At 41.9% G+C, this 23991-nt stretch overlaps 1 protein-coding gene across 1 annotated transcript in view; it reads right to left on the bottom strand.

Moving 5' to 3' along the window:
* The window catches only part of capn9 (calpain 9), a gene marked incomplete at its 5' end in the record, with an annotated part of 44667 nt that overhangs the window by 7246 nt on the left and 13430 nt on the right, over positions 1–23991 (bottom strand). Inside the window, 10 exons of the mRNA XM_079553759.1 lie at positions 2033–2069; positions 2144–2352; positions 5700–5857; positions 7847–8007; positions 9605–9682; positions 9763–9848; positions 11038–11121; positions 23233–23401; positions 23477–23610; positions 23678–23796. Of these exons, the coding sequence (XP_079409885.1) occupies positions 2033–2069; positions 2144–2352; positions 5700–5857; positions 7847–8007; positions 9605–9682; positions 9763–9848; positions 11038–11121; positions 23233–23401; positions 23477–23610; positions 23678–23796 (1235 nt within the window). The remainder of the gene's footprint in view (positions 1–2032; positions 2070–2143; positions 2353–5699; positions 5858–7846; positions 8008–9604; positions 9683–9762; positions 9849–11037; positions 11122–23232; positions 23402–23476; positions 23611–23677; positions 23797–23991) is intronic.

The raw sequence follows: 23991 nt of genomic DNA, 5'->3' as shown, positions 1-23991 counted from the left end.
AATTGACAAAAAAAATTACTAAAAAATTACCAAAAAAATTACCAAAAAAATTACAAAAATGTGATAAAAAAAATGACAAAAATGTGATGAAAAAATGACAAAAATGTGACAAAAAATGACTAAAACATGATGAAAAAAATACTTTAATACTTGTTTTATAAAAATCCACTGTATATTTACGTCAAAAACCTGCTGTAAAGATGATGAACACAATGTGCGGGGGTTCACTTAGCCTGGCTAACACCAGACTAAAATCACAAGTGATATTTAGTCTGGTGACACCAATTCATTTTCTCGTAGGAGAGGTGTGGTTTACGATCGTCCATACTCGTTAATTGGGCGATACGAAAAAAAAAAAAAAAAAGTCTCATGCGTCTGCACGAGGCCACAGCCAATCGTATCATCGTATGAGATGACGTATGACGCAGCCGCTGTAAAGTTTTGAGCTAAATTATTTAGAACAAGGTCTAAAGCTTGATCAAAAAATACCATCGTGTCTGCTGCTGTCACGTTGGATCCGTAAATAAACTTTTTTATTATTATCCGTAAATAAACTACAAGCTTCCATATAACGAATAGTGCGTCATCGTCTTGCCGTCCCTCCTCGCTCTGTGATTGGTTCCCAAATCCACCGGAGATTTGGGCCATGGTCCCCAGGCTGTTGTGCAGTTCGAAATAATTCGAGCGCACACAGCAGCCTGGCGTTAGCCAGGTTAGGGGTTCACTAGTACCGACCCGACATTCAGAGTCTAGAACCATAACACAATAAGATGTCATTCCTAAAGAGTGCTTCATTCATGTTTTAATCATGTTTTTAGTGAGAGCCACCAAGTAACCTTCTCTAGTGCCGTTTAAAGGAACAAAAACTGAGATATGTTCTTACCTAACCTTAGCCGAGTTAATATATCCCCGTCTGGTCTTTGTCCGTGCGCTCTGTCAGGCAAACGGAGCACATACGCTATTTATTTAAGTATATTTACACAGAAACAACAGTAACTCCTAAAGACTTCCCCCGCTCACTTCCGTCAATAACCTTTAGGAGTTACTGCGCGGACGCTGTGCTCCTCGTATCATTACGCCATTTTTTTGTCACATTTTTGTCATTTTTTTAATTAAATTTTTGTCACATTTTGTCACATTTTTGTCCTTTTTTTGTCCATTTTTTGTCAAATTCTTGTCAATTTCTTGTGACATTTTTGCCACTTTTTCATCCATTTTTCGTCACTTTTTTGTCACATTTCCATAATTTTGCCATAATTTTTTTCGTCTCAGCTTTTTCCCAGAAGCTTTTGGATTGGGCTAAAGCCAAACTGGAGAAAATGTGCTCGGTTCAGGCGGGAGTTAAGGGGTTAAAGAATGTTTGCAAACTACTCAGTAACTTGTTTACCTTAATAAATTCCTTTTGAAGTCCCTCTGGGGGTGATACAAGTGTTGGAGACCCCAACACACACTAATGGAATCATGTTTAAGAAGCTAACAGGCTAACAGGCGAAGCTAACTGCGGGCTAGCACCACTTAAACAGTATTTACAATAGATATAATAAAGACTAGATGTGCTACGATGTACTTTTTATTGCTGGATTTTTGTCACTTTTTGTTGCTCTTTTGTCACTTTTTTGTTGAGTTTTTGTCATTTTTGTCGCTTTTTTGGGTCACTTTTTAGCGCTTTTTTGTTGCGTTTTCATCCTCCTTTTCTAAGGTTAGGTAAGAACATATCTCAGTATGTAAAAACGGTGGCCTATTCCTTTAACACGATGATTCTTTTTCCAGTGCACTTCCTTCAAACGCCAGTGTTGTACATAATATATGAGCTCATCGGTGCATTGACAGTATTTCTACCTTTTTTTCTCCCGTTTAACTCTAACAATGTTAAAAGCACTCTCTGATTTATGTGATAATGTTTCTCAAAATCATCTTGCGGGCCAGAGGTTCTGTGCTGAAGGGCTGGATTTGGCCCCCGGGCCTGACGTTGCCGACCCCTGTAGTGAATGTTATCGCTCGCTCTAATCGTGGCTGTATCGTGGCGACTCACATCTGGCAGATCTGCATCGATGGTGGAGCCCATCTCTCTGCGGAGTGAACAAAACAGAGATTGGTTTCTCTCTCAGACTGAGGTGAAAACGTGTTGGGTTAGGTTACTGACAGCGCGTCGGCCTTCTTCTCGGAGAAGATGCGCACCAGGAAGTCGGCCTCGTGGTGCGGCTGGAAGGTGGTGGGCACCAGCAGGTACTTGCCGGGCGGCAGAGTGAAGCGCTCCGAGATCTCCCGGGTGTTGATGTAGGTGCGGCTGCGAGCCTTCGACGCGTGGTACCGGAAGTAATCTTTCCCCGCCTGGTCCAGGTCGTCCGGGGCCTGAAGGAAGACGGAGATGGAGGTTAATAAACACGCTTTAACAGTCCTTATGTAGTGGGAAACAGAAAACATGCAGCGCTGTTCTGTGGGGTTTAAGGAGAGACGCTGCAGGTGAACAGGGGAAAAAAGATAATTTAGAAACTGTCGTCTTTTGTTCACCTGTTTTTGTTTGTTTTCTTGTGTTTGGTCTCGTCCTGTGTTTTATTTTGACATATGTTCTGTCCTTGTGATTTTGCTTGACTTCCCTCGTCGCCTGCCGGCCCCGCCCTGATGTGTTTCACCTGAGCCCCGCCCTGATGTGTTTCACCTGAGCCCCGCCCTGATGTGTTTCACCTGTGCCCCGCCCTGATGTGTTTCACCTGCCGGCCCCGCCCTGATGTGTTTCACCTGAGCCCCGCCCTGATGTGCTTCACCTGAGCCCCGCCCTGATGTGTTTCACCTGAGCCCCGCCCTGATGTGTTTCACCTGAGCCCCGCCCTGATGTGCTTCACCTGAGCCCCGCCCTGATGTGCTTCACCTGAGCCCCGCCCTGATGTGTTTCACCTGTGCCCCGCCCTGATGTGTTTCACCTGTGCCCCGCCCTGATGTGTTTCACCTGTGCCCCGCCCTGATGTGTTTCACCTGTGCCCCGCCCTGATGTGCTTCACCTGAGCCCCGCCCTGATGTGTTTCACCTGTGCCCCGCCCTGATGTGTTTCACCTGTGCCCCGCCCTGATGTGTTTCACCTGAGCCCCGCCCTGATGTGTTTCACCTGTGCCCCGCCCTGATGTGTTTCACCTGTGCCCCGCCCTGATGTGTTTCACCTGTGCCCCGCCCTGATGTGCTTCACCTGAGCCCCGCCCTGATGTGTTTCACCTGTGCCCCGCCCTGATGTGTTTCACCTGCCGGCCCCGCCCTGATGTGTTTCACCTGTGCCCCGCCCTGATGTGTTTCACCTGCCGGCCCCGCCCTGATGTGTTTCATCTCAGCCCCGCCCTGATGTGTTTCACCTGTGCCCCGTTTCCTCTTGTATTTATACCCCTGTGTTTCCCTCGTCCTTTGTCATGTCATTGTTTTGTTTCAGTCTTACTTCTGGATTTAGTTATTTTAGTTTCCGTCCGTCATTAAACATCACCAGTTTTGTTGCTTTCCTGCATTTTGGGTTTTCTTTTCTTCACACCACCACAAACCAGGACAGAGACGTCAATATGAAACTTCATTTTGCTTTTGAAACAATCTTCATAAAGACTAAGTAAAGACTAAAACGCAGCACATGCAAAATCCCCAAAGGAATAACTGTCATGTGCTCTTTACACCGCGTTCCAAATCATTATGCAAATTGTATTTTTGTGTCAAAAAGGTAAAAAAAAAAAAAGTTTTTAATGAAACTCATGGATGGTTTTGTGCCTCAGGGCTCTTTGAATCACTGACATTAATCTCAGAGACCTGGGATGATTAGTTTTCAGGTTAAGCCCAGTTAAAGGGACTATACAGAGTTTAAAAGTGTCAAAATTATATAATAATAATATAAAGTATTTCCCTCCCCCTACATGTTCCTCCATGTCCTAATGTGTAGGATGAGCCTCTAAAATCCTGCACTGTCGCTCAGAAAGGTGTTAATTCGGGTCCAAAGTTCCTCATGCACGAGCTTAAAGGGGGGGTATTCTGCAAAATGGACTTTTTCAAGCTTTACATCATCATACATACATACATGGCTGAAATGTTGCCTTGGCACATTCACGTATTTCTGAGTCATCTGTAAAAACTCTGATCATGTTTGGAATATAACTGACCTGCATCACATGAATGATCGCATTTTGCGGGACTATTTTCCAGCAGATCACTCCGCCGCTGCGTAGGATATACAACCACGAAGCTGATGCTGCTCAAATATAAGTTACTTTAAATGACTCTATGGACACAGACATGTATATGGTTAGTCTGGTGTTATCAGTGCCTCAGGTGCTCTGTGGAGCGGGTCACACTGTTTTTAATGCAGGCTAGCTGATACCATAGACATGCGCTAGCCTTGCATTAGCCTAGCGCCACGAAACTCTTCAAATATAAGAACTGCATGAACTACAAAAAAAAATTAGCAACACTCTGGATAACTAGGAAATGAGGCCCTGTGTCAAAAGGTTAGTGCTAGATCGTCTGCTCCGGAGGGACGGTCTGCTGGGAGTTTGTATAGATCTATGAGTTGGTTTGTCTAAAAATACAAATAATCCTAATCCGTAAGGTTGACCCCTTAACTCCCGCCTGAACCGAGCACTTTTTCTCCAGTTTGGCTTTACCCCAATCCAAAAGCTTCTGGAAAAAAGCTGTGAAAATAGCAACAAAACAATAATGGAAATGTGACAAAAAAGTGACTAAAAATGTATGAAAAAGTGGCAAAAATGTCACAAAAATGTCACAAAAATGTCACAAAAATGTCACAAAAAATGGACAAAAAATTGATAAAAAATTGACAAAAAATTGATTAAAAATGGACCAAAATATGTAAAAAAAATGTGACAAAAACTGATTAAAAATTTACGAAAAAATGTCAAAAATGTGACAATTTGTGACAACAAAATTACAAAAATGTGACCAAAAAGTGACAAAAAATTGATTAAAAATTGACGGAAAAATGGACGAAAAAATGACAAAAATGTGATTAAAAAAAATACAAAAAAGTAACAAAAATGAGTTGAATACCCAACAAAAAAATGTTGGAAAAAAAATGTGATGACGTGAGGAAAAACATCCTCTGGGTTCAGGCGGGAGTGAAGAGGTTAACCATTTCCCTGGCCCTAACCTTAATTTGTGTCATGAAATCTCACGTTTTCACAGCAGACTGTCCCTCCGGAGCAGAACATCTAGCACTAACCATGTCAAAAATCCTGAAATATCCCTTTAACGCACTGCAAAAAGTGAATATCAAGCATCTTGTTTTGAGCGGTTTTCACTCATTTAGACACTTTTCCTGAGTTTGCTTTGCTTGTTTGAGGACATTTCAGACCAGTTCTAGGGTAAATCTTGCTTGAAATAAGAAAGTAAAATCGCCAATGAGATAAGACCAATTTTCTTTCCCCATTGGCAAAGAAAATGACCTGAAATAAGGACGAAATGTATCGAAACGAGTCAGAAACATCTCAGAACAAGTGAAATAATCCAGGACAAATGCCCAACAACTTCTTAACCAGTCAAAACAGCTCAAATGTGGATTATTGTGCTCAAATTGAGATGTTTATACTGATCTAGTTAATGACGACCCTGAGGAAAGACGCTCCATGGAACAAACCCTGTAGTAAAGAGGACGCAGCTCTTGTTTATGCAGTAAATGCGACGTCGTGTCACAGTGCATGTCAAACTGAAAATGTTCCGACCTCGTAGACGGCGAACCCGATGGTCTCCAGGTCCAGCCCCTCCTTCCGGAGCCGCCGCCGGTTCTTCTGCATCAGAGCGATGACCACACTGCAAACGTCGTCCTCATCGTCGGCGTCCACCAACTGCAGCTGGAACTGAGGGTTCGTCCAGAACGTGTCTGCGAACAAAGGAGGGGCAGGTCACTGTATAACTCCCTCATATTTCCTTACCTAAATTATGGCCTGGAAATCTGGGGAAACATTTATAAATCCAATACTCGTCCTATTTTCCTCCTCCAAAAAAAGGCAATAAGAATTATCACTAAAGCAGATTTCTATGCACCAACGAACCCTGTCTTTGTAGAGCTGAGCCGACTGAAAATCCATGATCTTGTTGATCTAAATACATTAGTAATTGTGTACAAAGCATTTAACAATCTTCTCCCTCCTCCAGGAGCTTTTTGAACACAGGAAAAGTCAGTATAACCTCCGAGGAACTGCTGTTTTCAAAAAAGCAAAAGCGAAAAAGAATAAAAAGAGTCGATGTATTTCTGTAAGAGGAGTTAATCTGCGGAAGATCAGTTAAAACTGTCCCAAACAGTCAAAGCTTTCAAAAAGTTGTTTAAAGCTACTAAAATTCAAGAATATATAAGCTTAGGATGAATAAAGAAAAATAAATAAAAAATAATAATGACATGATTTACTTTCAACTAATTTAACTTAAAACAAACATATGTAACATTAGGGCTGTGCAATTAATCGAAATTCGATTACGATTTCGATTACAACAGTAGACGATTACAAAAATAGCATAATCGCAAAAAATCGATTATATATATATATTTTTTTTTTCTTCAAATGTTTTTTTTTTTTCAATGTTTTTTTCACATTTTTTTTTCTAATTTTTAATTTTGGGATTTTTGCCTTTTTTCTGCTGGATTTTTGTCACTATTTTTGCTGGATTTTTTTAACCTCTTAACTCCCGCTTGAACCGAGAGCATTTTCTCCAGTTCAGCTTTACCCAAATCCTGTAGACCAGTGTAACGCCTCAAGCTAAGATCTACAAAACTCATCTAAATGGATCTTTTTCCTCACGTCATCAGATATTTTTTCCATTATTTTTGGGGGGTTTTCAACTCATTTTGTAACTTTTTGGTCATTTTTTTTGTCACATTTTTTGTCAATTTTTTGTCTTTTTTTTGTCTTTTTTTGTCATTTTTTGTGACACTTTTTTCAACTAATTTTTGTAACTTTTGTATTTTTTTTGTCAAATAGTAAATTTTTTGTCACTTTCTGTCATTTTTTTTTTAAAATTTGTGTCAAATTTTTGTCACATTTTTCATCATTTTTTCATCATTTTTTCATCATTTTTTTATTTATTTTTTGTAAATTTTTTATCCTTTTTTGTGCCATTTTTGGACATTTTGCGTCGTTTTTTTGTCACTTTCTGTCATTTTTTGTCATTTTTTTGTCATTTTTTTAATTTATTTTGTGTCACATTTTTGTCACATTTTTTGTCATTTTTTCATCATTTTTTCGTCATTTTTTCATCATTTTTTCATCATTTTTTCATCATTTTTTCATCATTTTTTCATCATTTTTTTATTTATTTTTTGTACATTTTTTATCCTTTTTTGTGCCATTTTTGTACATTTTGCGTCGTTGTTTTTGTCACTTTCTGTCATTTTTTGTCATTTTTTGGTCATTTTTTTTCTTTATTTTGTGTCACATTTTTGTCACATTTTTGTCATTTTTTCATCATTTTTTCATCATTTTTTTGTCTAAGTTTTCTCACTTTGTTGTCACATTTCCATCATTGTTTTCGTCTCAGTTCTGTCGGTATTTTCTCACCTTTTTTCCAGAAGCTTTTGGACTGGGGCAAAGCCAAACTGGAGAAAAAGTGCTCGCTTCAGGTGGGAGTTAAGGGATCCTATTGTACATATTTTGAGTGGCAGGTGAAACCGAAGCATCCTACACAGACTCGGGGAGAACATGCAAACTCCACAGAAAGGGCCTAACAATGCTGCGAGGTCGAGGTTAAAGCCAGGGTTTATTTACAAAACAGGCGTGAGGAATGTGAGGGCGGCCATTATAGGTCAGTGGTTCGGAGCTGCAGGAGTTCAGATCGTCCTTCTCAACACAGTAAGATAATATGTTTAGTCTCTCACCGATGAAGTTCCGGCAGCCTCCAGCGGTGGCGCCCCTGATCCAGCTGCCCTCGAACAGACTGACCTCCCAGTGTCTCTTGGTGTTGTCGTCCAGAGCGTCCGGAGTCATGTTACAGATCTCTGCGGTGTCGTAGTTACGCTTGAAGTCCTCGAACTCCATCCTGAAAGACAGATATACAGATACTGTGAACCTCTTACCACCCGCCAAAACCAAATGCATTCTCCCCTCTTTGCCATTGTCGTCACTTTTTATTTCCCTCATGTGTTTTTGTCATTTTTTTTGTTTCTTTTTTGATGCATTTTTGTCACTTTTTTTGCTGGATTTTTGTCATTTTTTTCTGGATTTTTATCATTTTTTGTCTGATTTTTGTCATTTTTTGTTGGATTTTCGTCATTTTTTTTAACCGAGCAGGGGTCGGCAAGTTCTCTCGGTGGAGCCGGTTTTCTTCATCGTCAAAAGACCAAGGGCCGGACCCTCCAATCGACATCACGTTCTACATATGCCAGTGTTGTACATCATACACACTGGAAAAATGTCCGTCGTAAATTAGATAAATGACTTAAAATCGCTTGAATAAAGATTTTACATAAATTTAACATAGTTAGCATCAGAGGTCCCTATGCTAAAGTGGCTATGATAGTTAGCATCAGAGGTCCCTATGCTAAAGTGGCTATGATAGTTAGCATCAGAGGCCGCTATGCTAAAGTGGCTATGATAGATAGCATCAGAGGTCCGTATGCTAAAGTGGCTATGATAGTTAGCATCAGAGGTCCCTATGCTAAAGTGGCTATGATAGTTAGCATCAGAGGTCCCTATGCTAAAGTGGCTATGATAGTTAGCATCAGAGGTCCCTATGCTAAAGTGGCTATGATAGTTAGCATCAGAGGTCCCTATGCTAAAGTGGCTATGATAGTTAGCATCAGAGGCCGCTATGCTAAAGTGGCTATGATAGATAGCATCAGAGGTCCGTATGCTAAAGTGGCTATGATAGTTAGCATCAGAGGTCCCTATGCTAAAGTGGCTATGATAGTTAGCATCAGAGGCCCCTATGCTAAAGTGGCTATGATAGTTAGCATCGCGGCTCCTTTTCCTAACTCCTTCCTAACTGACAGACCGATTCGGGAGCATCTTGCTATGGCGGACGCTGACGCACATCCGGTTTGGCGTAAGAGCTCTGACCGATCTGCTCGTTTCGGACGCAGCCTTAGTGTGGCGTGTAAAGGTAAACAATCTGAACACTGACATTAAAACTGCAACATCTTTGGCCATTTTTAAAAAATAAATTAAAAATTTAGCTTCTAGGAAAATACAATAAACCCTAGTTGGACCTCTAAAAAAAAAAAAAAAAATTAAATTAAATTAAAAAAAGACTAAAATAGCTTATGTCTGATGGTAGTATGTTCTAATGTGTGTGAGCACATAGTGTGTACCCTTTTTAAATTGAAACATTCCTAAGGTAGTAAAAGTAAGGTTTAGGTTCGAGTAGGTTAGGTTAGTTAGGGTAGGTAGGAAATAGGTAACAAAGTTAATGTTTCCTAGGTTACTAATGTATTAATGCATGTTTGTGTTTTTAATATTGTGCCTTATCTTGGGCCCCATATATAAGCTAACCGTTGCTTCAAGGGTGTCCCATTTATGAACATGCATTATTCCTTGAACAAATATGTAAATGTTTTTACTGTATATTCATAATAAACTGAGCTGAACTGTGGCTAAAGCCTCATCCAGGGGAAAGGTTCATTTCTCCGGTCTCTCACCAGAATTCCCCGTCGTCGGTGGAGTTCTGCAGGACCCTGGCCTTGTCGGCTCGGCTCACGGAGTTCCACTCTCTGGAGCTGCAGGGAAACACATCACATGAGCGGTGACTGTGGGCCTTAGGCGGGGGGACACAGTGTGTTCATAGATCAACACTCACTCGTCGCTCCAGGGCCCGTTCCACTCCACCTGCCCCCAGGGGTTTCGGACGCGGACGAGGCGCACCTTCCTGCCCTGGTACTCCACCTGGAAACACCACCAGGTCACATGACTGTGCCGCTAAAGTGAAGTGTGAGTAACCTCTTAACCCCCGCCTGAACCGAGAGGATCTTTGTCCTCACGTCATCATGTTTTTTTTCCATCATTTTTTTGCTGGGTATTCAACTCATTTTTGTAACTTTTTTGTCATTTTTTCGTCAATTTTTTGTAATTTTTTTGTAAAATTTTTATCACATTTTTTGTCACATTTTTCGTCAATTATTCATCAATTTTTTGTTATTTTTTTGTCACATTTTTGTCATTTTTTTGTCATTTTTTTTTGTTTTTTCGTCAATTTTTTATCAATTTTTTGTTTTTTTTTGTCACATTTTTGTCATTTTTTTGTCATTTTTTGTCATTTTTTCGTCCTTTTTTTGTAATTTTTTTGTAATTTTTTTGTAATTTTTTTGTAATTTTTTTGTAATTTTTTTGTAATTTTTTTGTAATTTTTTTGTCAAATTTTCATTAATTTTTTGTCATTTTTTTAACACATTTCTGTAATTGTTTTGTCACATTTTTGTAATTTTTTTGTAATTTTTTTGTAATTTTTTTGTCATTTTTTTGTCATTTTTTTGTCAAATTTTCATTAATTTTTTGTCGTTTTTTTAACACATTTCTGTAATTGTTTTGTCACATTTGTGTCATTTTTTCATCAATTTTTTTAATCAATTTTTTTTTTTTGTCACATTGTCACATTTTTGTAATTTTTTGTAATTCTTTTTTGGCAAATTTTTATCACATTTTTGTCACATTTTGTCAAATTTTTCATCAATTTTTAATCAGATTTTTGTCATTTTTTTTGTTATTTTTTGGTAATTTTTCGTCACTTTTTTGTCACATTTCCATCCTTGTTTTCGTCTCAGTTTTGTTGCTTTTTCCACATCTTTTTTCCAGAAGCTTTTGGATTGGGGTAAAGCCAAACTGGAGAAAATGTGCTCGGTTCAGGTGGGAGTTAAGGGGTTAAAGTCAACTTATGTAAACCTTATGTAATTAATTAATGGAAATTAATCGGAAAAAGTCCCGGCCCTACTAAGATTATTTCATTGTGATTAATTTTACAATGAAGGTCTATTCCATTCCATTAGCATTAGCTCATGCTCGTCTCCTCCTGTGTGTAGCTGCAGGTCTTATTATCTATTATACAGTGTTTTTCTAATGGACTCCTCGTCTCTCGTACCTCCTCGAGCCCGGTGATGGAGTAGGCGTGTCCCTTCACCAAACCAGAGCTGGTCTTGGCCTCAGACTCTGCAGAGCTCGTGATCTGTGGGGAAAAGAAGGCAAAGCTCACGACATCTCCGAGAGTGAACGTGCTGGGATTTCTGTGGATGGATATAAACATCTGTGTTTGAAGCAGCCATTCCTCTGAAACTGCTTTAACACATGGGGATTGGTGGATTATAAAGACAAGGAGATGAGCAAAGAGTCCAACAGCCCATAAATACATAAGATTAGCGTTAGCGTTGTACAATATATGCTAATATATATGCTAATGCTGGCTACAACTGCCATTTTTTCGCTTCTACTGAACAAAAACATCCACATGAACAGGATTTTGACTTGACTTTTGTTTGTGATAAATATGTCCATAGTCTGGCAGAAAACAGCTAAAAAGAGTGAAAATTGGTGTTTTCCATCACCCCTCTCCACAAGCCACGGAAAAGCGGAGTTGGAGCCTAGCGTATCGACAGCTAGCTAGTCGGCTAGTTCGGGAAACTCTATTAGCATTAGCCTGATTAATGTATTTTCCTGTTAGCATTAGCATTAGCCACCAAACATCGCAAATGATGAACGATCCAGATGTTTTCAGCCACATTTAGGTCAAAACCTCGTTAGAAATCACTATTTTATCTAAGTTATTAACACTTTACAAAACGGGCCGGTAAGTCCGTGGTACTTATAGTGGTAATTACTAGTAATGACAGTGGTGCTTACAATGGTACTTACAGTGGTACTTCTTTGTACTTATTGTGGTACTTACAGTGGTAAGTACTAGTATTTAGTGGTAATTCTAGGTTATTATTGTAGTACTAAAAGTCATAATTACTAGTAGTTAGGGTAAGGGGTTAGGGAGACACAGAGTTACCACAGTATCTCTCATTACTCAGAGATACAGTGGTAACTCTTAGTAATGAAGGTCATACTTCTATGTTCTTTGATACTTTAAATCAGTGGTTCTCAACCTGGGGGTCGCGAGACAAATTTGGGGGGTCACCAGATCATTTAGATAAAATATACATATTTTCGTTAGCAAACAATCTAATGTTTTATTGTAGCATGTGTTTGCTATTGTACCAGAGGGCCATTATTTGTTCGTAGTTTCATGAATTTTATTTCAGCCATTTGGTTTTTTTTTTACTTTTTGTTTATTGACAAGTCAGGTACATTTTTTGTCACTTTTTTTGTCACTTTTTTTGTCAATTTTTTCGATTTTTTTTGTCAAATTTTTGGCACTTTTTTCACATTTTCATCCTTGTTTTGTCTCAGTTTTGTCGTTAAAATCTCCCAAATAAAAAAATTTATCCCCCGAAAAAAAAAAAGAAAAATTTAAAAAAAAAATAATAATAATAAGTAAATAAATAAAATTAAAGCCGCAAGCGGCATCGAACGGCCCTCGCGGGCCGTGCCTCCTTTAGCGCCTCTATCTATCCGTGCCACAACCCTACCAAGGGCGCCACACTGCATTTTATTGTCCTGATGTGCCATTAATCTTGGTCAGTAAACATCAAAAATACATTTTTAGCCTCTCCATGTGAATAATGGCTCCAGCCTGCAGAGGGCGCTGGCGCGCCCGTAATCTTTTTAATTTCACAATTAGCATCAGACGGCCCTAATGGGCCGTACTTCCATGACCACTGTCCACAAGCTCCTGACAGGGGGGCGCTAACGCGCTGTAATGTTGCATAATGTGATGTGTCAGCCCCATTAGATAACATGGGGGGCCCCGGACGTCACCATGGCAACACCGTACGAAGTACGATATGCGTCTCATTAGCTTTTTGGATCGGGACACCATCAACTATTTTTGTCCCGAATTTCATTCATTTTCGACAAACTAATTTTTTTCCCATAATGCAATTTTTATTTTGCACCTGGAGGGGGCGCTATTGCGCCCAATGTCACTTTTTCACATTTGTTGTGTCCAGGGGTGAAAGGTCAAAAAAATGTATATTTCCGATTTTTAATCGGAGTTTGTCTGTGCGAATGGGAGCAATTTTTAGTTTCTGATGAATCGCAAAATTCTTCGTAAAGATTGCGGCTTCGCCGCAAACAAACCGTAAAACATAGCCAAAAAATTTGGATGACTTTTGATGCCCCACATCTCGAGATGAGCTGGAGCGATTTTGAGCTCATTTGGTGAAACGCCCTAGGAGGAGTTCGTTAAAATGCGATGTCAGCGAAAACAATGACTCAGCATTCTCCGGATTTCTTGTCAAAATGGCGGACTTCCGGTTTGTCAGGGGGCGTGGCCACAATAATATTTTTTGTTTGTCATCACATGACGAATGTCTGTACCGAATCTCGTGGCTCTACGACAAAGTTGACGTTGGCCCAGATTGGTCCCGCCTCCATAGACGCAATGTATTTTGATTCACCATGGCAACACCGTACAAAATACGATATGTGTCTCATTGGCTTTTTGGATCGGGATGCCATCAACTATTTTTGTACCGAATTTCATCCATTTCCAACAAACTAATTTTTTTCCCATAATGCATTTTTTCTTCTGCACCTGGAGGGGGCGCTATCGCGCCAAATGTCACTTTTTCACATTTGCTGTGTCCAGGGGTGAAAGGTCAATAAAATGTATATTTCCGATTTTTAATCGGAGTTCGTTTGTGCGAATGGGAGCGATTTTGGGTTTTTGATGAATCGCAAAATACTTCGGAAAGATTGCGGCTTCGCCGCAAACAAACCGTAAAACATAGACAAAAAATTTGGATAACTTTTGATGCCCCACATCTCGAGATGAGCTGGAGCGATTTTGAGCTCATTTGGTGAAACGCCCTAGGAGGAGTTCGTTAAAATGCGACGTCAGCGTAAACGCTGACTCAGCATTTTCCAGACTTCCTGTCAAAATGGCGGACTTCCGGGTTGTCAGGGGGCGTGGCCACAATAATATTTTTTTTTTGTCGTCACATGACGAATATCTGTACTGAATCTCGTCGCTCTACGACAAAGTTTACTTCGGCCCCTCCCCCATTGGCGTAATGTATTTTGATTTTTGTAGGTGGCGCTGTCGCGCCATTTTTTTCCCCCCCAATATGAAACACACATTTTAATTAATTTTTCGCCGGACCTGAATTTTGGGCAAAGTTTGGTGAGTTTTCGACAATGTTCAGGGGGTCAAATTCCTGCTCAAAGAGCAGAAGAAGAAGAAGAAAGAAAGAAAGAATAATTAAAGCCGCAAGCGGCATCGAACGGCCCTCGCGGGCCGTGCCTCCTTTAGCGCCTCTATTGCCTCGTCTATGTAACCGTACCAAGGGCGTCAGTGTTGCCACACTGCATTTTATTGCCCTGATGTGCCATTAATCGTTGTCAGTAAACATCAAAACAACATTTTTAGCCTCTCCATGTGAATAATGGCTCCAGCCTGCAGAGGGCGCTAACGCGCCTATAATCTTTTTAATTTCACAATTAGCATCAGACGGCCCTAACGGGCCGTACTTCCATGACCACTGTCCACAAGCTCCTGACAGGGGGCGCTAACGCGCTGTAATGTTGTATAATGTGAGATTCATGTGTCAGCCCCATTAGATTAACATGGGAGGCCCTGGGCGTCACCATGGCAACACCGTACAAAATACGATATGGGTCTCATTGGCTTTTTGGATCGGGACGCCATCAACTATTTTTGTACCGAATTTCATCCATTTCCGACAAACTAATTTTTTCCCCATAATGCATTTTTGCTTCTGCACCTGGAAGGGGCGCTATCGCACCCAATGTCACTTTTTCACATTTGTTGTGTCCAGGGGTGAAAGGTCAACAAAATGTATATTTCCGATTTTTAATCGGAGTTTGTTTGCGCAAATGGGAGCGATTTTTAGTTTTTGATGAATCGCAAAATACTTCGTAAAGATTGCGGCTTCGCCACAAACAAACCGTAAAACATAGGCAAAAAATGTGGATAACTTTTGATGCCCCACATCTGTAGATGAGCTGGAGCGATTTTGAGCTCATTTGGTCAAACGCCCTAGGAGGAGTTCGTTAAAATGTGACGTCAGCGGAAACGCTGACTCAGCATTTTCCAGACTTCCTGTCAAAATGGCGGACTTTCGGTTAGTTGGGGGCGTGGCCACAATAATATTTTTTGTTTGTCGTCACATGACGAATATCTGTACCAAATCTCGTCGCTCTACGACAAAGTTGACGTTGGCCCCGGTTGGTCCCGCCTCCATAGACCCAATGTATTTTGATTCACCATGGCAACATCGTACAAAATACGATATGGGTCTCATTGGCTTTTTGGATCGGGACGCCATCAACTATTTTTGTGCCGAATTTCATCCATTTCCGACAAACTAATTTTTTTCCCATAATGCAATTTTTCTTCTGCACCTGGAGGGGGCGCTATCGCGCCCAATGTCACTTTTTCACATTTGTTGCGTCCAGGGGTGAAAGGTCAACAAAATGTATATTTCCGATTTTTAATCGGAGTTTGTTTGTGCGAATGGGAGCGATTTTTCGTTTTTGATGAATCGCAAAATACTTCGGAAAGATTGCGGCTTCGCCGCAAACAAACCGTAAAACATAGACAAAAAATTTGGATAACTTTTGATGCCCCACATCTCGAGATGAGCTGGAGCGATTTTGAGCTCATTTGGTCAAACGCCCAAGGAGGAGTTCGTTAAAATGCGATGTCAGCGAAAACGCTGACTCAACATTCTCCGGGCTTCCTGTCAAAATGGCGGACTTCCGGTTTGTCAGGGGGCGTGGCCACAATAATATTTTTTTTTTGTCGTCACATGACGAATATCTGTACCGAATCTCAACGCTCTACGACAAAGTTTACTTCGGCCCCTCCCCCATTGGCGTAATGTATTTTGACTTTTGTAGGTGGCGCTGTCGCGCAATTTTTTTTTCCCCCAATATGAAACACACATTTTTATCAATTTTTCACCGAACCTGAATTTTGGGCAAAGTTTGGTGAGTTTTCGACAATGTTCAGGGGGTCAAATTCCTGCTCAAAGAGCAGAAGAAGAAGAAAGAAGAAGAAGAAGAAGAAAGAAAGAAAGAATAATTAAAGCCGCAAGCGGCATCGAACGGCCCTCGCGGGCCGTGCCTCCTTTAGCGCCTCTATCTATCCGTGCCACAACCCACCCAAGGGCGCCACACTGCATTTGATTTCCCTGATGTGCCATTAATCGTTGTCAGTAAACATCAAAACAACATTTTTAGCCTCTCCATGTGAATAATGGCTCCAGCCTGCAGAGGGCGTAAGCGCGCCCGTAATCTTTTTAATTTCACAATTAGCGCCAGACGGCCCTGACGGGCCGTACTTCCATGACCACTGTCCACAAGCTCCTGACAGGGGGCGCTAACGCGCTGTAATGTTGTATAATGTGAAATTTATGTGTCAGCCCCATTGGATAACATGGGGGGCCCCGGGCGTCACCATGGCAACACCGTACAAAATACGATATGGGTCTCATTGGCTTTTTGGATCGGGACGCCATCAAGTATTTTTGTACCGAATTTCATCCATTTCCGACAAACTAATTTTTTTCCCATAATGCATTTTTTCTTCTGCACCTGGAGGGGGCGCTATCGCGCCCAATGTCACTTTTTCACATTTGCTGCGTCAAGGGGTGAAAGGTCAATAAAATGTATATTTCCGATTTCTAATCAGAGTTTGTTTGTGCGAATGGGAGCGATTTTTAGTTTTTGATGAATCGCAAAATACTTCGGAAAGATTGCGGCTTCGCCGCAAACAAACCGTCCCACATAGACAAAAAATTTGGATAACTTTTGATGCCCCACATCTGGAGATGAGCTGGAGCGATTTTGAGCTCATTTGGTCAAACGCCCTGGGAGGAGTTCGTTAAAATGCGAAGTCAGCGAAAACGCTGACTCAGCATTGTCCGGTCTTCCTTTCAAAATGGCGGACTTCCGGTTTGTCAGGGGGCGTGGCCACGATAATATTTTTTGTTTGTCATCACATGACGAATATCTGTATCAAATCTCGTCGCTCTACGACAAAGTTGACGTTGGCCCCGGTTGGTCCCGCCTCCATAGACGCAATGTATTTTGATTCACCATGGCAACACCGTACAAAATACGATATGGGTCTCATTGGTTTTTTGGATCGGGACGCCGTCAACTATTTTTGTTCCGAATTTCATCCATTTCCGACAAACTAATTTTTTTCCCATAATGCATTTTTTCTTTTGCTCCTGGAGGGGGCGCTGTCGCGCCCAATGTTACTTTTTTACATTTGTTGTGTCCAGGGGTGAAAGGTCAATAAAATGTATATTTCCGATTTTTAATCGGAGTTTGTTTGTGCGAATGGGAGCGATTTTTAGTTTTTGATGAATCACAAAATACTTCGGAAAGATTGCGGCTTCGCCGCAAACAAACCGTAAAACATAGACAAAAAATTTGGATAACTTTTGATGCCCCACATCTTGAGATGAGCTGGAGCGATTTTGAGCTCATTTGGTCAAACGCCCTTGGAGGAGTTCGTTAAAATGCGACGTCAGCGAAAACGCTGACTCAGCATTCCCCGGACTTCCTGTCAAAATGGCGGACTTCCGGTTTGTCAGGGGGCGTGGCCACAATAATATTTTTTTTTCGTCGTCACATGACGAATATCTGTACCGAATCCCGTCGCTCTACGACAAAGTTTACTTCGGCCCCTCCCCCATTGGCGTAATGTATTTTCACTTTTGTAGGTGGCGCTGTCGCGCCATTTTTTTTTTCCCCAATATGAAACACACATTTTAATTAATTTTTCACCGAACCTGAATTTTGGGCAAAGTTTGGTGAGTTTTCGACAATGTTCAGGGGGTCAAATTCCTGCTCAAAGAGCAGAAGAAGAAGAAGAAGAAGAAGAAAGAAGAAAGAATAATAATATTTCCGAGAAAAACAATATCGTCGCTTTCGCGACGATATCATATTATACATTTTTGGAAAGCTTTCAACGATCCGCACGCATCCGTGGGGGTCCTGGGTGGATGACGAGCGCTTCGCGCTCGTCATCCACTATATACCCCCATTCACACTATATACCCCCATTCATTTTAATGCAATAATAAGTATAAAGGGCCCACACCTTTGGTGTGGGCTTCACTGTTTTACACGGTGAGTTTACGGTTGACATGGGGACAGCGCTTCGCGCTGTTTTTGTGCGCTCCGCGCACTCAGGTTCAGTGCGCTGCGCGCACTGCGCTGTGATTGCGATTACAATAGGCCCTTGCGACGGCAGGCCGCTCGGGCCTAATAATATTTCCGAGAAAAACAATATAGTCGCTTTCGCGACAATGTTATATTATACATTTTTGGAAAGCTTTCAACGATCCGCACGCACCCGTGAGGTTCCTGGGTGGATGACGAGCGCTTCGCGCTCGTCATCCACTATATACCCCCATTCACACTATATACCCCCATTCATTTTAATGCAATAATAAGTATAAAGGGCCCACACCTCCGGTGTGGGCTTCACTCTTTTACAGGGTGAGTTTACGGTTGACATGGGGACAGCGCTTCGCGCTGTTTTTGTGCGCTCCGCGCACTTAGGTTCAGTGCGCTGCGCGCACTGCGCTGCGATTGCGATTACAATAGGCCCTTGCGACGGCAGGCCGCTCGGGCCTAATTAAAGCCGCAAGCGGCATCGAACGGCCCTCGCGGGCCGTGCCTTCTTTAGCGCCTCTATTGCCGCGCCATAACCCACCCAAGGGCGCCACACTGCATTTTATTGCCCCGATGTGCCATTAATCTTTGTCAGTAAACATCAAAACTACATTTTTAGCCTCTCCATGTGAATAATGGCTCCAGCCTGCAGAGGGCGCTAGCGCGCCCGTAATCTTTTTAATTTCACAATTAGCATCAGACGGCCCTAACGGGCCGTACTTCCATGACCACTGTCCACAAGCTCCTGACAGGGAGCGCTAAAGCGCTGTACTGTTGCATGATGTGAGATTTAAGTGTGTCAGCCCCATTAGAATTACATGGGGGCCCCCGGGCATCACCATGGTAACACCGTACAAAATACGATATGGGTCTCATTGGCTTTTTGGATCGGAACGCCATAAACTATTTTTGTACCGAATTTCATCCATTTCCGACACACTAATTTTTTTCCCATAATGCATTTTTTCGTCTGCACCTGGAGGGGGCGCTATCGCGCCAAATGGCACTTTTTCACATTTGCTGTGTCCAGGGGTGAAAGGTCAATAAAATGTATATTTCCGATTTTTAATCGGAGTTTGTTTGTGCGAATGGGAGCGATTTTTAGTTTTTGATGAATCGCAAAATACTTCGGAAAGATTGCGGCTTCGCCGCAAACAAACCGTAAAACTTAGCCAAAAAATTTGGATAACTTTTGATGCCCCACATCTGTAGATGAGCTGGAGCGATTTTGAGCCCATTTGGTGAAACGCCCTAAGAGGAGTTCGTTAAAATGCGACGTCAGCGAAAACGCTGACTCAGCATTCTCCGGACTTCCTGTCAAAATGGCGGACTTCCGGTTTGTCAGGGGGCGTGGCCACAATAATATTTTTTTTTTGTCGTCACATGACGAATATCTGTACCGAATCTCGTCGCTCTACGACAAAGTTTACGTCGGCCCCTCCCCCATTGGCGTAATGTATTTTCACTTTTGTAGGTGGCGCTGTCGCGCCATTTTTTTTTTCCCCAATATGAAACACACATTTTAATTAATTTTTCACCGAACCTGAATTTTGGGCAAAGTTTGGTGAGTTTTCGACAATGTTCAGGGGGTCAAATTCCTGCTCAAAGAGCAGAAGAAGAAGAAGAAAGAAGAAAGAAGAAGAAAGAAAGAAAGAATAATAATATTTCCGAGAAAAACAATATAGTCGCTTTCGCGACAATGTTATATTATACATTTTTGGAAAGCTTTCAACGATCCGCACGCAACCGTGGGGGTCCTGGGTGGATGACGAGCGCTTCGCGCTCGTCATCCACTATATACCCCCATTCACACTATATACCCCCATTCATTTGAATGCAATAATAAGTATAAAGGGCCCACACCTCTGGTGTGGGCTGTCACTGTTTTACATGGTGAGTTTACGGTTGACATGGGGACAGCGCTTCGCGCTGTTTTTGTGCGCTCCGCGCACTTAGGTTCAGTGCGCTGCGCGCACTGCGCTGTGATTGCGATTACAATAGGCCCTTGCGACGGCAGGCCGCTCGGGCCTAATAAAATGCGGTCCTATAAACAACATTCTGAGAACTTATCTCCACTATTTAACAATAGCCCGGGTGGGGGGTCACGAACCCCTTTATCTGTTATAATGGGGGTCGCGGCTCCAAAAGGTTGAGAACCACTGCTTTAAATGATAGTTTCTAGTAGTTTCAGTGATACATCTATGGTACTTATTGGTAATTCCAGAATACTACAGCAGCAATTCATAAGTAGTAAATGTGGTACTTCTACACACAGACGTCATTTCTAGGATTGTGTGACTATAAAACAACATAAAACAGCATTAGGGAAAACAAGAAGTACAACCTTCATTACTAAGAGTTACGACTGTATCTAGAAGCACACCTTGTAATTGTCACTATAGTATCCTTTAAATACCACAATAAGCACCTAGAATTACCACTGTAATTACCACCATAAGTACCACTGTAAGTACCAAGGAATTACTGGTTAAAGTGTTACCTTCCACTTTAATTAAGGACAAATTGTAGGTGAAGGTTTTTTGTTGTTCTGTTTTTTTCTCTCGCTCACCGGACATAATAAGACTCTAATAACAACACATCAGCATCTGTTTCGTGTAACCTGTAATACTAAAAGTAAGTTAAAAAAAAAAGAAATTCCAGACATTTATAAATCCAGTACTTTTTAAAATTATTCTTATTTATTTCTCTCTGTTTTTGTGGAGTTTGTCGATCTATGTCTGATGACGACTTTAATGATGTGGCGATGTAGTGCTATGATCACTTCATATTGCGATACAATATTTTTCTCTTTTTTTCCCTTTTTTGCGACATACGATGCAGCCCGAGTGGCATTATGTGCCAGACTGATTTTGGGTCCCATTTCAGATGGAGGTCTATTGTTAAATAGTGGAGATAAGTTCTCATAATGTTGTTTATAGGACCGCATTTTGCTATTTTTATTTTTTTTAAATTATTTTTATTATTACTATTTATATTATTATTATTTTTCATGTCTTTTAATTTTTCTTTTTTTTTTCCGGGGGGGTTAATTTTTTTATTTTATTTTTTTGGGGAGGAGGGAAAAAATCAAAGACCTTTGTTGTAACTTCTTGTTCTGACTTGTCAATAAACAAAAAGTAAAAAAAAAAAAAAGAAAGAAATCACTAACGAATGTACATCCTTTAGATAAGTTTCTGCTTTTTGTGGGATTGTGAGAATCCATTTTACATACATTTTACTCGCCATACTTCAGTATTACGCCCGGCTTCAGTATTCATCACAAACAGGTCCGGGATTCGACGGCTGACAGAGTGTGAGCCTTTGTATGAACAGACTCAGAGCTAAAGATGTCTCTATTAGGGATGGGAATCTTAGGCCACTGTCCGATCCGATCCGCATCTCGATCCACCGGCCACGATCCGATTCATTTAAGACACACTTGGTGATACCAGAGCTGCGATTCCAATCATCACCAAGACCACGATGCATCTGGATCCACACATCTGTGACCACCACCTGCCCGATACCATTCCACATCTGTAACTACCACCAGCCCGATACAATTCCATTTAGGCCGATTATCACGATGCATCTCGATGTTTCGTGATCCAGGCTTTGCTTGATGCAATGTTTCAACAGAAGCAGCTCAAACAAATTAAGATTTGACAAATATTCACAATTATTGAGGCCATTAAGTGATATTAGACAACTTTAAAGTTAACTACATATTTTTTTTATGGACACGGCATATTTAAACTTGTTTTGGTTTTGTTTCCTATATATTCTATGGGTTTATCCACCCGAAGATTGTTTGTTCTTTAGTTTTTTCAACAATTTTGGGGGGACAGTTATTATTAATCTCTGATCAGTATTGTTAAATTAAAAAGGCGATTGTGTGAATTATTTCCACATTAATATCGCACACAGAAAAGCTCACGTGGTTATGCTAATGAGTGGGCGGGGCTCCCTCTGCCTCAGCACAGTCTCACGTGTTCTTCCACCTGCTCTAATGCACTAAAGTGGATTTCTGGACTCTTTCTGGACTCTTTACGCTTGTGACATAAGGACTTGGGCAAACTAAGATGGCTGATCAGGGCGATGTTTGGAATATTTATCAGCGTTTGTCTTGTCCTGCAACTTTTCATCGCGTTCAGCGCACGGGACGTCCTTCATTCATTCACAGCGCAGAGGCCAAACCCGACTCCACACCGCGGATGTGTTTCTGAACTTCTGCCGCTCAGCCTGGAATTTACGCGCTCCTCGCATCATGTGCGCGCATGCAGATGAGGCGCAAAAAATATGTAGTTAACTTTAAAGTTGTCTAATATCAATTAATGGCCTCAATAATTGTGAATATTTTTCAAATCTTAATTTATTTGAGCTGGTTCTGTTGAATCATTGTATCAAGCAAAGTGTGGATCACGAAACATGGAGATGCATCGTGATAATCGGCCTAAATGGAATGGTATCGGGCTGGTGGTGGTTACAGATGTGTGAATGGTATCGGGCAGGTGGTGGTTACAGATGTGTGGATCCAGATGCACCGTGCTCTTGGTGATGATTCGAATCGCATCGCAGCTCTGGCATGACCAAGTGTGTCTTAAATGAATGGGATCGTGGCCGGTGTATCGAGATGCGGATCGGATCGGACAGAGGCCTAAGACTCCCATCCCTAATAGCGACGCCTTTAGCTCTGAGTCTGTTCCTACAAAGGCTCACATTCTGTCAGCCGTCCAATCCCGGACCTGTTTGTGATGAATACTGAAGCCGGGCGTAATACTGAAGTATGGCAAGTAAAATGTCGTCCTTAATTTCTCACAATCCCACAAAAAGCAGAAACTCTTCTAAAGGATGTACATTCGTAAAATCCGATGCATCTTATGTTTCTGCTCTGAACTGCATCGATCTGTGGCTTCTCTGCCGATGCACGGTGTATCGATTCAAATCGGTTTATCGTCCCATCCCGAGTCTCTATGTTTCTATGGTGAGACGTGATGTGGGCGGAGACAGTGAAAGGGCTCACGTTGATGGAGCAGCCCATCATGGAGCCTCTGTCCAGGGCCTTCTTCATGACGGTGAACAGGTTGTCCGGCGCCGTCTTCAGGTCGTAGTGCTCCCCCACGCCCCCGGTGAAGTCCTCCATGGCCTCCATGGTGCTGCCGCCCTTCAGCGCCTCGTAGCTGCCGTGCAACCTGCGAACACACCCCGCCGCCTGCTTAGACCCGGAGTCAGGACCACAGATCCGCCGTGGCCTGGCTCATACTGACTTGGCGTAGGCTTTCTCCAGCAGGGCGCTCCAGAACTCGTTGTTGGAGGCCGAGTGGAGCATCACCAGCTGGTTTCGGACGGTGGGCAGCCGGTCGTCGATCACGATGTCCAGCCACTTGTTGTGCTGCCAGAACTGAGGACAGACCGGGCTTTTTAACGAGGGTGACTCTTAATGAACAGCTGTTTGCACGAACACGGACCTGGAAGTGGAAGATTCCTGCGTATCTGCGGCCGAAGTCCTGGTCGTGAGGAACCACTCGGGCCAGAGTGTCTTTCTTCAGGGTCAGAGACGCGATGGCCGCCAGCAGCCAACAGTCTCCTGTGAAACAAGCGCACTTTTACACAGAGAACACATGGCCGAGCTTTTGAATGTGCGCCACCATTAACCTCTTAACTCCCGCCTGAACCGAGAGGATCTTTTCACTCACGTCATCACATTTTTTTTCCATCATTTTTTTTGTTGGGTATTCAACTCATTTGTGTAACTTTTTTGTTATTTTTTTAGTCAATTTTT

Source organism: Gobius niger, assembly GCF_951799975.1.
Source record: "Gobius niger genome assembly, chromosome: 3".
In the NCBI taxonomy this organism is placed as follows: Eukaryota; Metazoa; Chordata; class Actinopteri; order Gobiiformes; family Gobiidae; genus Gobius; species Gobius niger.
Note: the sequence above shows the minus strand (reverse complement) of the source record. Positions and strands in the feature narration are given on the sequence as shown.